We start from the raw sequence: 15,979 nt of genomic DNA on the forward strand, positions 1-15,979 counted from the left end.
CTGTAAAACCAAGCTATTTTCCCATTTATAATCAATAAATTAATTGCTTAAAATTATTTCCCCTTTACTGTTCTCATTGGCTTCCTTGCTGTGATTCTAAAAGGTTTTTTCTGGCCCTTCCAAGCTTTCTAACATTGCACATTAAAAAAAATAAATCACATGTCCCCTTTTACACATCAACCACGCCTGCGTTGAAATGTGGTCTCCAGGAGCCTGAGCAGGGGTAAATGTGCTCTCAGCCCCCAAAAAGCTTGTCACCCCTGAGTTACAAGGTTATTTATCATGAATTAAAAATGAAGCAATGTTGAGTTTTGTATTTATTTACAGTATAAAGCTAACTAAAAATGGCAATGTCACTTTTTCCCAAGACATTTCTTAATCCAGTGCCCCACCAATATCTGCGGCCTCTTCTGGTATTCATCCAGCACATCGTGGGGGGTGGAGATTTGGTCGCCCTCCAGTCGGTTCAGGAGTGTTACACAGACCACAGCACCTGTGTTTATAAAACAAAACCCAAGACCAATACATAGAGGTTACTTGAAAATAACACTATGAACCATGTGGGGAAAAGGACACTTTACCCAGGATAAGATGAACTGAAACTGATGAATTAACCCAGCAAACCAAGAAACAGTCAAACATAGGGAAAAGTGACAGAAAGGTAGCGGTGTTGGTCTGCCATAGTCAAAACAAAAAAAATTCCTTCCAGTAGCACCTTAAAGACCAACTAAGTTAGTTCTTGGTATAAGCTTTCGTGTGCATGCACACTTCTTCAGATACACTGAAACAGAAGTTTCCAGACCCTTCTATATAGTGTTCACTATATAGTTCACTATATAGAAGGGTCTGGAAACTTCTGTTTCAGCGTATCTGAAGAAGTGTGCATGCACACGAAAGCTCATACCAAGAACTAACTTAGTTGGTCTTTAAGGTGCTACTGGAAGGAATAGGGAAAAGTGACAGATAAAGCCAATTCACAATGGAAACAAAATCTTCAGCAGGAATTGGGCATTTGTTAACTAGCCCATAGGCTGTTTTACCTTCAAAAAGCAGACGAGCAAGGAAGTTCCTCTGTGCACACGGGGTGATTATTTTGTTCTTCAGGGAGCTGCGCTCAGCAGGACATAACTCATCAGATCTTTGCTGCTACCTCACTTTTCACCACAGAACCAGCTCTTGTGATTTGTTCTTATATTTAAAATAAATTAGGATACTTTAAAGCTTTCTTTCTGTGGTTCTGAAGTTTGGATCCAGTTAAAGGTTCTTCATCTTCAAACCTAAAAGCATTCTTAATCATGTCATGGCTAATTAGTGGAAATTCTGCACTGTGGACGTATGTTGAATTTCGACTGAGATCAAATTAGGGGTAACGGGAGACTATCAAGCATCCCACATGAGCTGCTTAGGACCAGAAAAGGGCCAAATCATAAATCAAGCAAGAGAAGGAAGCAGTATAAACTGCAAGTGGCATCAAATCAGTTGGAAACATCAGACAAACATCAAACATGAACTGTGATGCATGTTTTGGTCAAAATAAGAGAAGGTCTAATGGACACAGCAATAGTTATGAAATATGCTGTTATTCTGGATTCGGAATGTAGGGCAAGTGGCTTAGAGCATTGAAAGAAAAACTGAGCCCAAGATTTTAAGACTTAACTTTTCAAACTATTGTCTGTCTCCAGCCTTAGATAAGCTATTATGGATTGCACTTGGAATTACTGATTAAAAATTATACTAAAGCATTAAGATACTCAGCATGTATGATCAATATTAAAACTCCTCTGTGGCTATGAATTGCATGATAAACTATTGACTGTTGAAATTAGTGAATTATGTAAGACTGGACACATGTGCTGCTTACCTTTGATACCAATAATGTTGCACATGGCTGCAAAAACAGAAGATTCCATCTCAATATTCCTGACTCCGGCCTTGTAAGCTGCCGTTAAATATTGTGCCTTCTCTTCCTCAGTGTATGAGCAGATTGCGCCATCAAGACGAGCTTGGCCTACAAATGTATGAAATGCAGATTTTAATACATGCAATGAAGTCTCTACAATAATACCCCATGGAGTTGAATTGCCTGATCAGCTATACCCGGCTCACCTCTTGACCTTTGGCCAATGGATGGAACCAGAGCTACTGTATGGCTGGGGAAGATTTCAGCTCACTCTGCATTTGGGACCAAACCATCCCATTTCCCTCCACCCTACTTGGACCAATGTGCAGATCAGAACATAGTTCTGGAGAATTAGGCCACACCATCAGTTATATGTGTTATTTTTCATGGGGAAGCATTCAACTATGAGAATAATCCCCTCACATGTAGTCTAAAATGTAAGGTGAAGCTGTTCCTTTAACCTATCTGCTTGTGTAAACTGCTTGTGTAAACTAGGTCAGACTTTTGGGGGACTATTGGTTTAATTATCCAAATATTCTGATTTTATTGTTTCACTATTATTCTGTTTTGTTTTTAAATGCACACATTTAGCAAACATTTTTAATGTTTTGCTTCTCTTCTGTTTCCTTTGCTTTGTCGTTCATGAATATGGTTGCACCCTTTCAGCCTTACCTTCATAGAAATCCAGAGTGCACATGGTGTTCCCAATGACTGTTTTGAATTGATCCAGTTCCTTGGCACACTCCATCAAGTCTTGAGCCAGTTCCTTGTCTAAGTTTGTGCTACGATATACAGGCTTCCCCAGAACAAACTGTTCAAACTGAGGTTTGAAGGTGGCATCTACAGATTGCTTGGTGATCACCACAGATCCTGGTGCCAAACCTACATTTCAAATATATGTTTCATAAACCAATAACTGTGATTTCATTTCATTTTTTGCTTTAAAGTAGTAAGGGCATGAGGAATACCTATTCCCCCAGATGTGCCGATACGAATAATGGTTACATTGGAACACTTGGAATGACACAGCAGCTTGAAGAGTTCATGCAGCATTATAGCAATGGAAGGAATCCCCATTCCATGCTGAAATGAAAAAAGTGGGGGTGGGGAAAATTCATAGTGAATAAATCATTCTGTTCTAGGTTATTGTGGGGATGTGGGAAAGGAAGAAAATAACTATTTTGATGGTTACAACCTTCTATTATATTGAAGCATTGAAGCAGGAAGCCAGCAAAGCATTTATCCTGAAAGAAAATATTGCACTAAAGCCATTTTTTATTCGGAGATTTTCAAAATACGGTCTGCAGATAACCATAGTAGCAAATATTAATGATAAAGAGACTTGCGGTTGCAAGAGTGTACAATGTGAAGTCAAGTATATTAACTAAAAGAATCTCTCCAAAAAGTGGAGGAACTATAGTGTGGCTACATTTATTCACATCAGAAAGAAAGCAACATCACGCATCATCAAAGGCAATTTTATTTAAACCCTTCAGAGCTTTTAATCTACCTGTTAATTTCTCAGCCAGGACCATTTGCCAAAGGTTAGTGCACCATCTAAAAATAGGCCATTTCCCCAGTGTTTAGCAATCAGTTGGTAAGCCGTCACTAACATGAAAGTTATCAAAAACCTTGTAAGGTATATCAGCATATTGATTATCAAACAGCAATAGCAACAACTATGGAAGCTTTCAGCTTTGCCAATTTCCTCAAATACCGGTACCTTTCACAAAAATTGATTGACTGTAGAGCAATCCCACCACAAGTGGTAGAAAGTTCCTTTTGTGTTATAGCCTCTCCGGCATTCTTTGTTCTATAATCCGTATATCACTCCATTTAATGGGTGTAACATGCCACCTGTAAATTAATTTGGGAATATTTTCATGCATTCCTGGGTAATTCCATGAAAATGTCAACAAATAGACTCATTTTTCATTTTATTATATTGTTAGCATGTTCTATAAAGTTTTAAAGTTATTTCCCCAAATTTTATCATTTGGCAACAGGTTTTCACAATGGCATTTTACATGTGAATAAAAACAATCAGAAGTATGACATGCAAGGTGACTCAGGATTTCTCTATTTCGCCCCCTGAAGCTCAGTTAAGCACCTCTGCAAGAAAATAAAGAACAGGTTAATGACCCTTTAGTGTACTGATAGCTTTGCCTTCTCATCTGGTGAACTGACAAGACATTTTATGTTAGGAGGAAAATCAGATGAGCTTAGGACAATAAAATGTACATTGGTTTAGTGTGTAATGTTGACCACAAAACATGTGCTTTTTTCCATCTCAACAAATGAAAAGAAAAATTCATATTCTTTAACTTTATTCTTTTCTTTTTACCATTTTTACCATTATGAAAATGTGATGAGATAGTAACTAATATGTGTTTTACATGCAAAATTTCTTGTGATCATTGTAACACAGTTACATTGTTCCTCTTTAAGACTGATTGTGCTTAAAAGGGATGGGAAGAGATTTCTCTCTGTTATTCAGCGCTGAGTTTGGGCGCAACAGCACTCTGCAGGGAGCTGGTTGGCACATCTGAATGCTTTCCTGAGCCCAGGGCTAAGGATCACCCATCTCCTGACAGGGAAGGAGTGTTCCTGCTTAGTGCATGCCAGAAAGCTCCCTTGGATGGTTTTAGTTTCTGCCTGGAAGCCAAAGGAAGGAACCTCTCCACTGTGAGAGGCTGCCCTGTCCTGGAGCCTCCGCACTGGTTCTCCACCTGTGGGTCCCCAGATGTTGTTGGACTACAACTCCCATCATCAGTGAGCTCTGGCCTTGCTAGCCAGGGGTGATGGGAGTTGTAGCTCAACAACATCTGGGGACCCACAGGTTGAGAAAGGCTGCTCCAGAGGAACACAAAGCACAAGCCCAAAGCCCCCAGTAGCCCCCAGTTTTGTGTCCTTTGTCAATTGTACATATGCAGTTTGTATATATACAAATCTAATCTAATAATGCATTAATGATCATTTAGAGATATTTTTAAAAGAGAAAATTCAGTTTTAATTGATAGAGAATGTATTGCATGCCCACAAATATCTGGCCCACTTACACTGATGGATAGCACAGGCCCTGCTTTGTACATCGCGTAACGATCGGTTCCTGCACAGATATTGGGGTAGTCCTGGCCTGGGCTGCCAACTCCCAGCTCTTCAGCTATGTAGGTAATAAAAGCTTTCATTCGCGAAGGGCTTCCTCCAACACACACAAACTAGGCAAGATCAAAGAGAGGAAACTGTAAGAATATTAACGCTAACTATGGAAATATTTAACAATGCATTTTTAAAAACATTTTAAAAATTGAAATATGAAAAGCCTGTTCATGCTACAAAGACACCTTTTAACAATTCACACTAGACAATGCAAGAATGTGCAGCTGCCCCACATGGGGATCAACCCTGCGACCTTGTTGTCACCAGTACCATTTACATCTCCAAACCTTTACATCTCCAAACAAGGCAGGGAAGTCATGGGTGCCAGTCCCCAAAGCAAAATGGTACAGGATGTCATCGCTCATCTTCTCAAGATGTTGATTTGGGACACGAATGGGGGTTTCCCTGTCAAAAGAAGGGAGAAACGTAGTATGACTTTATAGCAGCAGAACAAGCATCTTTAAACAAGGCAACAAGTATAACATCTGGACAATTAGGATTCTTCTGGATCACAGCCTTGAATGTTTAGAATTGTCTCACATATCGTATTACCAAGAGTGGAGTTGGGCCCACCTAACTCAGCTGTGCCTGCCCAGGGACTCGGTGAAGGAGCCAGCCAGACTGGAGAAGGGAAGGAGATGGGGTGGAGTTCGTTCTGTCGCCATCCGGAATAAAGCTGATATGCATTTTTCACCATTGGAGTGACGGCCTTTTTTCTGGCTTGCAGATGTCACTTCCCCACAAAAATTAACACATTTACGAGGCATCACTACGGAGGGATTTACACTGCAGGGATCACTTGTATAGAACTTATGATGCAGGGTAAGTGAGAGAGTAGCCCACAAAGTCGCCCAAATGACTTGCTCACCAGTTGATACTTTGCTTTATACTAATGATTGCTTAGTTATTTACCACTATTGTTATTGTTATTGTTATTGTTATGGTGTCCATGGTTCTCCTCCTCCCCATTTCCTCCTCACAACAACCCTGTGAGGTAGGTTTGGCTAAAAGATGGTGACTGACTCCAAGGTCACCGAGGGAGTTTCATGGCTGAATAGGGATTTGAACCCAGCTTCCTCAGGTCCTAGTCCAACACTCTAACCGTTATGCCACACTGCAATCCTAAAGCCACAATGTCATGACTCAACTGCACTACTCAGCTGCAGGCCATTGGTCCTGGTGTACCTGATGAGCTGTTGCAAGATGGCACCATATGTCACAACCAGAAGCTTGAAATGCAGTGTTGCCAAATGAAATTCTGTACTCAGTGTGGCCTGGGTTGCTTGTGCATGACCATCTTTGTATCTTCTAAACAGGATCCAATCAACAGATCCCACCCACCCCCCTCGTTTTTGTGTTCAGCATCTCAAAATTAGTAAAGATTGCTTATTTTCCTTTCAGAGGCATCTTGTGTGTTGTGTGGTGGTTTAGTTGGGATCCCCTTTCTTGTAGCTACCCTTCAGAATGCAGAGTGATGGGGGAGCAGGATTATACCTGTCACGCCCGCTGACCATGCTCTCTATGCACACACAACGTGATGTATGGGAGATCTGTGTGTACATAGTTAATATGCATGTAGGTGCTTTCAGACATTACACGGATTGCACTAAGGTGTAAGGCTAGCAGGCACAATCCCACAGCTTCTTCCACATCCATTCAAACAAAGGCCTGAATACTTTCTAGCCCTCATGTGCAAAATTCCCTAATTCATTGATCTGCTGTTTACAGAATTACATTTCTATGGGCACAACTGCATGATTGTTATTTAGAAGGCAATCAAGACAAGATTTCTTGAAAACAAAGGTTTTGCAGCAATAAATCATGCTCTTAAAGGTTACTTGAAAGTCAAGTAAGTGTAAGAACAGGCGGAGCAATTGAAGAAAGGGCACAATGGCAAGCAGATGTCCCTTTCCCACACTGCCTTATCCACCCCCACTTGTGTGACAGCAATATAATGGAAGTTTGAAAGTAATGTCCCCCTACTGCCCCCCCCCACAATTTGTGAGGCAATTTATACCTAAACCTATTAAATAGCACTTGATTCACTTCTTACGTGGTAGATGTGTTCATGGTCTTCTCCACAGCATCCCCAGAAGCCATGATATTCAGTCAGGCTCTGAGGAAGGAAATTTAAGAAATGGGACATATACATCACATGGTCAGCACTGTGAAAAATTGTATAAGGAACAAGATGGTTTGCCAGCTACAGAAATAGACAGAAATAGATTGTTATTAATACTGGTTACTATCAGTATTATGATTGCTCTCATTATTTTACTTTCTTACCCATCCTTCACTGTAATGTCCCAAGGCAAGTTACAATTTAAAATGCAGTTTAAAAACTTACAATTAAAAATGCAACTACAAAAAATAAGATGGGGCCTGCAGATATACATCTCAGGTGTCAATGGGTAAGCATTGGTTGGGGATTAATTTTAGTATAATTGTTCTGTTTTTGTTTTTTGTTGTTTTATTGGTTCTGTATAGTTTGTGTTTTGTTTTAAGGGGCGGGATCAGGGCTGCCTGGGAGTGGGGCCCCAGCCAACACGATGGCTGGGACAAGTTCCACAGGGGGGGAAGCACTGGGACATCCGATCTCGGTGATCATGGGCAGGAGGCGGAGTTACGCTAAGACCAGACCGTGTCATTACCAAGGAGGCAGGTTTAGTCGTTGTTTGAGGACTATCCCTGCCTCCGGGTCTGGCCTTGACCGGATGGATACTGGAATCAACAGGGGAAACCCACATGACCTGAAGGTGTTGCTGTGTAATCCCAGGTCAATGATGAATAAAACCACTGCCATCCACGACCTGATTGTGGATGGAGGACTAGACCTGGCATGTGTGACAGAGACCTGGTTGGAGGAAGCAGATGGGCCTGTCCTTGCCGCTGCTTGCCCACCAGGTTTCTCTTACGCACAGCAACCCAGGTCATGTGGGCGGGGAAGGGGGGTTGCATTTTTAGGAAGTCATTAGCTTGCATCAGGCTTCCTACTGGGAAGACCCAGTTTTCTGAGTGCATGTTCTGGAAGCTGGGCAATAGGGGCAGTACAGGATTCCTTTTGGTGTACCGACCTCCCCGCTGCACCAAGGATTCCCTGCCCGAGCTGCTTCAGGTCGTAGCGGATGTTCTCCTGGAGACACCTAGCTTGGTTGTCCTAGGGGATTTTAACATCCATGCCGACACGACCTTATAAGCGGCCACTCGGGACTTTGTGGAAAGCATGCCTCCATGGGGCTGTCCCTGAATAAGTTTGGCCCAACTCATAGTCATGGACATGCCTTAGACCTGGTGTTCACCTCTAGTGACGTGGGTGATCTGACACTAAGTAAAAGTGAAACAAAAGAAGTGCCATGGTCAGATCACTTCCTGGTGCAAATGGACTTTTCCACCACCCTTCCCCTCTGCAGGGAGGTGGGAACAATTCGGATGGTCCGCCCCCGCCACTTAATGGATCCAAATGGTTTCCAGAGAGTGGTAGGGGATGCTTTATCCCATGTTGATGGCCTTTCAGCCGATTCCCTGGTGGCCCACTGGAATGCGGAGTTAACCAGGGCTATTGACTGTTTGGCTCCGAAGCGCCCTCTCCGATTGCATGGAGCCCGAGCAGCCCCGTGGTTTTCCACGGATCTGAGGGCAATGAAATAATTGTTGAGACGGCTAGAGAGCCAGTGGCAGATAACTCATCCCGAATCTGACCGGACACAGGTTAGAGCTCAACGTCGAGCCTACCAAGTGGTGATAGCGATGACGAAGAAGACCTTCTTCACCGCCTCTATTGCAACTGCAGAAAATAGTAGCAGGAGACTCTTTCAGGTGGTTCACAATTTAGCGGAACCACCTGCGACATCGGGGCCCAGTACGGGCCACATGTTCTCCTGCAATGATTTTGCAAAGTTTTTTGCAGATAAAATCGCTCAGATTCGGGAAGAAGTAGACTCCACCGTGGGAGCAGGACCAGGGCGGGAGAGTGCTAGAGTCCTGTCTAGTCAAGTTGTGTGGGATCAATTCCAATCTGTTACCTCCGAGGATGTGGACAGGCTGCTTGGACGCATGAAACCAACCACCTGTCTCCTTGATCCTTGCCCATCCTGGCTAATAAAAGCAAGCCAGGAAGGGCTGAGCGATGGGCTCTGCGGGGTGGTGAATGCTTCCCTCTGTGAGGGAACATTGCCAGATCCGCTGAAAGAGGCGGTCATTAAACCGCTTCTTAAAAAAACATCTTTAGACCCGGCCAGTGTGGCCAACTATCGCCCAGTCTCAAATCTTCCATTCTTGGGCAAGGTGATTGAGCGCGTAGTTGCTGAACAACTCCAGGCATGCCTGGAGGATGCGGACCATTTGGATCCCTTCCAATCGGGATTCAGGCCTCACCATGGGACTGAAACTGCCTTGGTCACACTGGTTGATGATCTCTGGCGGGCTAGGGACAAAGGTGCGGGTTGTTTCCTAGTTCTGCTGGATCTCTCAGCGGCCTTTGATACAATCGACCATAACACCCTTCTGGACCGTCTAGAGGGGTTGGGAGCTGGGGGCACTGTTATACAGTGGTTTTGCTCCTTCCTCCTGGGCCATGTTCAGAAAGTGGTGGGGGGGGATGAGTGTTCAGACCCCTGGGCCCTCACTTGTGGGATGCCTCAGGGTTTCGTCCTCTCCCCCATGCTTTTTAACATCTATATGAAGCCGCTGGGAGAGATGATCAGGGGGTTTGGACTGGGTGTCCATCAATATGCAGATGATACCCAGCTCTACCTCTCTTTCAAATCAGAACCAGTGAAGGCGGTGAAGGTCCTGTGTGAGTGCCTGGAGGCGGTTGGAGGATGGATGGTGGCTAATGGATTGAAGTTGAATCCTGACAAGACAGAAGTACTGTTTTGGGGGGACAGCGGGTGGGCTGGTGTGGAGGACTCCCTGGTCCTGAATAGAGTAACTGTGCCCCTGAAGGACCAGGTGCGCAGCCTGGGAGTCATTTTGGACTCACAGCTGTCCATGGAGGTGCAGGTTAATTCTGTATCTAGGGCAGCTGTCTACCAACTCCACCTGGTACACAGACTGAGACCCTACCTGCCTGCAGACTGTCTCGCCATGCTCTAGTTATCTCCCGCTTGGACTACTGCAATGCGTTCTACGTGGGGCTACCTTTGAAGGTGACCCGGAAACTACAACTAATCCAGAATGCGGCAGCTAGACTGGTGACTGGGGGCGGCCGCCGAAACCACATAACACCGGTCTTGAAAGACCTACATTGGCTCCCAGTATGTTTCCGAGCACAATTCAAAGTGTTGGTGTTGACCTTTAAAGCCCTAAACGGCCTCGGCCCAGTATATCTGAAGGAGCGTCTCCACCCCCATCGTTCTGCCCGGATGCTGAGGTCCAGTGCCGAGGGCCTTCTGGGGGTTCCCTCATTGCGAGAAGCAAAGCTACAGGTAACCAGGCAGAGGGCCTTCTTGGTAGTGGCGCCCGCCCTGTGGAACGCCCTCCCATCAGATGTCAAAGTGATAAACAACTACCTGACATTCAGAAGACATCTTAAAGCAGCCCTGTTCAGGGAAGTTTTTAATGTGTGATATTTTAGTGTATTTTTGGGTTCCATGGAAGCCGCCCAGAGTGGCTGGGGAAACCTGGCCAGATGGGTGGGGTACAAATAAATTATTATTATTATTATTATTATTATTATTATTATTATTATTATTACCTTTGTAGGGAGGGATCTCCCCATCTTGGGGGCTGCCACAGAGGAGGCCCTCTCCCAAGCCACCCTGCTGAGAGTCTGGAGTGCTGGAACTACCAAGAGGGCTCCCACCGCCGGTCTTAGCACCCAAGAGGTTTTGTAGTAGGGAAGGAAGTGGTCTTTCAGATATTTTGGGGCTGCGTGGTTTGAGCACCCTGAATTGGGCTTTGAAACAGAATAGCAACCAAAACAGGAGTTACGGGGGGTCTGCGTGGAACCCCAGCCAGTAATCTGGCTGCTGCATTTTGGACCCATGGAAGTTCCCGAAGTGTCTCCAATGGGAGTTGCTCCAAGTGAGGCAAGGATTTGGAACTGCGCGCTTCCCTTCCCTTCCTCTCCTTTTCCTTTCCTGCTCCAGTCCGTGAGAAGCCCGTTTTAATGGAGGTGCTTTGAGCAACAGTAGCTCTGTCCACAAGCTATTTTAATTCAAATACCGTGAGGATGCTTTCTCAGCAACCATCAGTGGGGAAAGGCAAGCTGCACCTTTTCCCTATGCGCTGCTGAAAGCAAAGTGGAATTGGCGGAGTGGGGCAAGAGCCGCCTCCAGCAAAACACGGAACACGCGACTAGCCCGGTTCCCGTGATGCAACACGGGCCTTTCTATTGTCTTTCCTCCCCTTATGGAGTGGGCGGAGTGGGGCTGAGCTGGGGCGAAGGGCAGGCTGCCGGGCGGAGCTTTGTGCGGATCCCACGCAAAACAAGGCGACCCCTCGAAGCCCTGCCCGCCTTCCCTCCGCCCGCCGGGGAAGGGACACGGCCAGGGCGGGGCGGCAGGGGCGCCCGGCGCTGACAAACTCTCGGGCCGCCGCCTCGTCGCCCGGGTCCCGCCGGCAAGGAGGCGCCTCCTCGCCCTTCGCCCGGGGAGGCCTCTGGCCGGGAAAGGAGACCCGCGAGGCGCCTACCTGAGGAGCAGCGAGGCCAGCAGCCGGGAGCCCAGCAGAGATGCCGCCCCTTCCCTCCCTCCTTCCTTCCTGGCGGCTGCCAGGCGACGGGCGGCGCCCGCCTCGCAGAGACACGGCCAGCCGCGCTGCCAAGCGCTCGGGAAAGGGATCCTCCCGCCGCCGCCGCTGCGGCTTCTTGGCAGGAGCGCGAGGTCCCTGCTTACCGATCGCAGGCTGAGCTTTCCGGAGAGCGCGAGGAAGTTCTCGAGGGGCTGCCCTTCCAAAGACAATGGTCCGCGCTTCCCTATCCAGCACACTCCGGGAGGGCAGGATCCGGCCTGTGGGAACAGCGCCTCTCTCTCTCTCAGACCTGCTCTGAACTTGCCAGCCCAAAGAGGCAGGGAAAGGGGCTCTCAAGGCGAGCAGAAATATCTCTCTCCTTGCTCAGGGCGTGGACTTTCCTGAAGTTGACTTCACAATCTAGCTAGTAGTTTGACACAATATGCCGGAAGGACGCAACGGGGGAAACTCTGAAATAACACCACACAAAGGGACACCAGAGATCACCGCGATTCCTTTGACTCGCAAACAAAAATGTCATCAACAGAAAAAACCATTTAACAGTTATATTACTATCAGCTGTGATCACAAATATTAAGTAACAATCTAGAGATTAGGCAAAATGGAAGATGATCAGCGTAATAAACTTCCTAGTCTATTGTGAAACTACATTCCTATAATTTACTTGTGAAAAGGCTAGCTGGATTATTTTGGGCAGACAATGTCCTGCCCCAGCCTAAGTGGCTGAACATTTTCCAGTTCGGTGGCAAGCAGTTAGAAACATAGCAGGCATTCAGACAACCCCCAGGCACTGAAAGAACACATGGGGGGCAGGTGTGGGTCAGCCAGTGTACCCAGCACACACACACACACACACACCGCCTTGCTGGAAAGGGTCGAGTGTCCTTGTCGCCTTGCGGAGGTCACCTCTCCTCACATCACATTCCTCAGTCTACTTGTGCGAAAGGCCCTTCCAACGCACTCTCTCGAAGCACAGCCACCTCGTCCCCTGGCAGGGAAATGAAGGCCGAGCAGGAATGCAGGACACTTCTACAGGCTGCCTCTGAGCAAGCGTCCAAAAAGAGGCAATCAGATTTTAATTTGGTCGGAGAAGGAGCTGGCATTACCAGTTTAAAACAGAGAGATCAGGTTTCTTCCCCCGCCCCCCGCCGTGTTTCAGTTTGAGCCTGAACATTGTTGGGTCCATCACTGCTTTTTCAGGTTTCCACACTGTCTGCCCACACCTGTGGGTGGGGAGGAAGTGGGGGTCATGTCTTAACCTGATGTGAATTGACTGACTGGTTTCCCTGCCCCAAACTCATCCCAAACTCCATACGGCTCTCATCTTCCTTCCAAGTAAATGTGAATGCTAAGATCACAGCCCACGGTGCAGAAGTAAGTTTCAATGAGTTCAACAGGCTTTCTTCTCAAGTAATGGAGGTAAGCAATCCTATTCCCATTTATCTGGGAGAAAGTCCAACTGAATTTAATAGGCTTTGTGTTTGAGTAGGACATGGTTAGGATCACACTGAAAAACTCACTGTTGCATATGCTACAAAGCAGTCCTAGAATGCTGCTGAAATGGGATGTCTGTTTTTAATGGGAAAGCATTTTACAGAGGGGCACAGAGACACATTGACTCCCTCCCTTTGTGGGTGCAAGCAAGTATCTTGGATTGTCTTTTTACTGGGAGAGAGAGCTGGGTAGAGACAGAAACACCATCATCATTATTACCATCTCCCCCCCCAATTTTGCCATAGGCAATGCGGGGGACATGAAAGACCACCCACCTGTGGGAAATCTGGGCTTCAACTGCCAGTTGAATATAGCTAGTTCTCAAATCAGACTGAAGCTGGTTTAGGATAAAGCATTGTTTGAGAAGAAGCTAAATGAACATCTGCAAACAGGTACCTGCTCAGCCAGCTCCTCTGACTATATTTTTTAAAGGATGCTGCAGAGGTCCTAACATTTGTTTGCCGCTGCCCGCATCACCTGCCACTCTCCACGTGGCCCTGAGGCGGAGTCCCAGCTGCCGCTGCCCCCATCACCTGCCACTCTCCACGTGGCCCTGAGGCGGAGTCCCAGCTGCCGCTGCCCCCATCACCTGCCACTCTCCACGTGGCCCTGAGGCGGAGTCCCAGCTGCCGCTGCCCCCATCACCTGCCACTCTCCACGTGGCCCTGAGGCGGAGTCCCAGCTGTGTCAAGACTAGCTTTGCTTGTTCAGTCTTTGCATGTCTGGTGAGCAGATACTATAAAGACATTTTCTTATCTTAGAAATGTTCATATGCTAGTGGCTGATACACCATCCTGCAGCACAACTCAGTTCTTAAATGGCAAGCTATGTAAAAATGGTCTTGGAGATGAAGGTTTTGGAGAAAGGAACAAGTGCCTCTAGTTTAATATTTCATTATAAATTTTAAATTAAAATGTATAATCAGCTATGATGCATAGCCATCGTATGATAAAGCAATAGCAACAAACCAGTTACTAAGTAAGAAAAAAATTGAGTTATTCCATGTTGCATTCCATTTTCCATTTCAATCATGGGTTTAGTCCAGTTTTGACCTCGTAACTGCCTTGGCTGCTTCATATAATGACTTTTGTCAGGAGTGTGTCACTCAGTGGCTTCCAGTATCCTTGAACATGGTATCCTCCTATTGTAGCTGCCTGAACTGGGGGTGGATGGCAACACTCTGTGGTAGTTCCAATCCTGCTTGGAAGGTCATTTTCAGAGGCTGATGCTCTGAAAGTGCTTTTCAGCCCCGTAGAGCCTTCAGTGTGGGCTTCTGCAGTGTTCCGTTTTATCCCCCATGATGTTCAATATCTACATGAAACCACTGAATGGGGGCCAACCAGAGATTTGAAGCATGCTGCCAGTAATCATCTGGTAACACACAACTCTACTCTTCTTTTACACCTGCAGGTGCAGCAGTGGATATTCTGGACCAATGTCTTGCCTTAGTAATGAATCACATAAGAGCCAATAAACTGAAGCCTGGTCCAAACAAGATTGTTAGTGGGCGGCTCCCTAAACCAGATGAGTGGGATGAGCCCTGCTCTGATTGGGGTTACACTCCCTCTGAAGGAGCAGGTGCATAGCTTGGGGGTACTCCCAGGTCCATTGCTGCAATTTGGGCCTCAAGTGGCCTCAGTGGTACAGTGCACCTTCCATCAGCTGCTACTGGCAGCTCTGCTTCACCCTTCTCTGGACAGGGACAGCCTAACATCTGCTAGCTGTGCTTTAGTAACCTCCAGGCTAGATTATGCATTATACATAGGGCTGCCTCTGAAGATGAAGAACAGTGGTGGACTTGGGTACTATGGCACCCTGTGCGAGGCCAAAAACTGGTGCCCCTGCCCAGCCTTCCCAAAGGCAGGCAAGGAAGCGCCTGGCTTTGGGAAGGAGGCACCTGGCTGGGAAAGCGCTAATGGCTTGGGGAAGGAGGTCTGAGGGCTCATGCCTCCTTCCCAAGTCCCAGTGCCTCGCTTACCTGGCTTTGAGATGGTGCCCCCCTCGGCTCAGCGCCCAGTGGATGCGCACTCACACTCCTAAATCTGACCCAGTTAAGAAACTAAAGCTTGTGCAGAATTTGATAGCCAGGTTGCTGATCATTGCAAAATGGTCTGGACATATAAAACCAGTTGTGTCACTCACTACTGCACCAGCTATTAGAGAAACATCACATTGTAGAATTGGAAGAGAATTTGAGGCATCAAACTGCAACTGAAGCATCCGCCAAAGATGACAGTCCAACCTCTGCATAAAAACCTCCAATGAAAGAGAGTCCACAGTCTTCTGAGGATGTCTGTTTCATTATCAAACAGTTATTCCCATCAGAAAGTTCTTTCCAATGTTTAGTCAGAATCTTTTCTTGTAACCTGAATCCATTGGGTTGGGTCCTACTCTCCAGAGCAACATAAAAAAAGCTTGCTCCATCTTCCATGGGGCAACTTTTTGGCTGTTTAAAGATGACTACCATATCTCCTCTCTTCTCTAGGCTCAACACGCCCAATTCCTCAACTGTTCCTCATAGGGCTTGGTTTCCAGACTCCTGGTTGCCTCCTCTGCACACATTCTAGCTTAAATTGTGGCTCCCAGAACTGGACACAGGACTCAAGGACTCCAGAAGCTATGTGATATTCTCATTTGATATGCTTCTTGTTTTAGGTGAAATGTAACTTTTGAGCAGATTTTGCATCATAATTTTGTCCTTTGCTGATGTAACATAAATTGTCTTTGCTAATG

The 15,979-nt window shown here is 46.3% G+C and overlaps 1 protein-coding gene and 1 long non-coding RNA gene across 5 annotated transcripts; one reads left to right on the top strand and one right to left on the bottom strand.

The window, feature by feature from the left end:
- Window positions 1-300: 300 nt before the first annotated feature.
- UPP1 (uridine phosphorylase 1) lies at window positions 301-11,720 on the bottom strand. Of its 4 annotated transcripts, none has more exons than XM_081885883.1 (8): window positions 11,693-11,720; window positions 7,113-7,175; window positions 5,347-5,464; window positions 4,960-5,118; window positions 2,869-2,983; window positions 2,573-2,782; window positions 1,862-2,008; window positions 301-493 (listed from the first exon to the last, which is right to left on the bottom strand). In XM_081885883.1, exons 2-8 carry the CDS (start codon window positions 7,157-7,159, stop codon window positions 354-356), a joined length of 936 nt encoding a protein of 311 aa, XP_081742009.1. In that variant the 5' UTR covers window positions 7,160-7,175; window positions 11,693-11,720; the 3' UTR covers window positions 301-353. The 4 variants fall into 4 exon arrangements, with proteins under 4 accessions (XP_081742009.1, XP_081742010.1, XP_081742011.1 ...); XM_081885884.1 differs by lacking the exon at window positions 11,693-11,720 and adding an exon at window positions 10,991-11,275; XM_081885885.1 differs by lacking the exon at window positions 11,693-11,720 and adding an exon at window positions 10,755-10,910.
- A 543-nt stretch (window positions 11,721-12,263) lies between these two features.
- On the top strand, window positions 12,264-15,949 carry LOC309355237. The gene is made up of 3 exons (XR_014162467.1): window positions 12,264-13,171; window positions 14,657-14,745; window positions 15,732-15,949. It is a non-coding gene; the product is annotated as an uncharacterized lncRNA (long non-coding RNA).
- The last annotated feature ends 30 nt before the right edge of the window (window positions 15,950-15,979 follow it).

This window comes from Podarcis melisellensis (assembly GCF_964234715.1).
Source record: "Podarcis melisellensis genome assembly, chromosome: 13".
NCBI classification, from domain to species: domain Eukaryota; kingdom Metazoa; phylum Chordata; class Lepidosauria; order Squamata; family Lacertidae; genus Podarcis; species Podarcis melisellensis.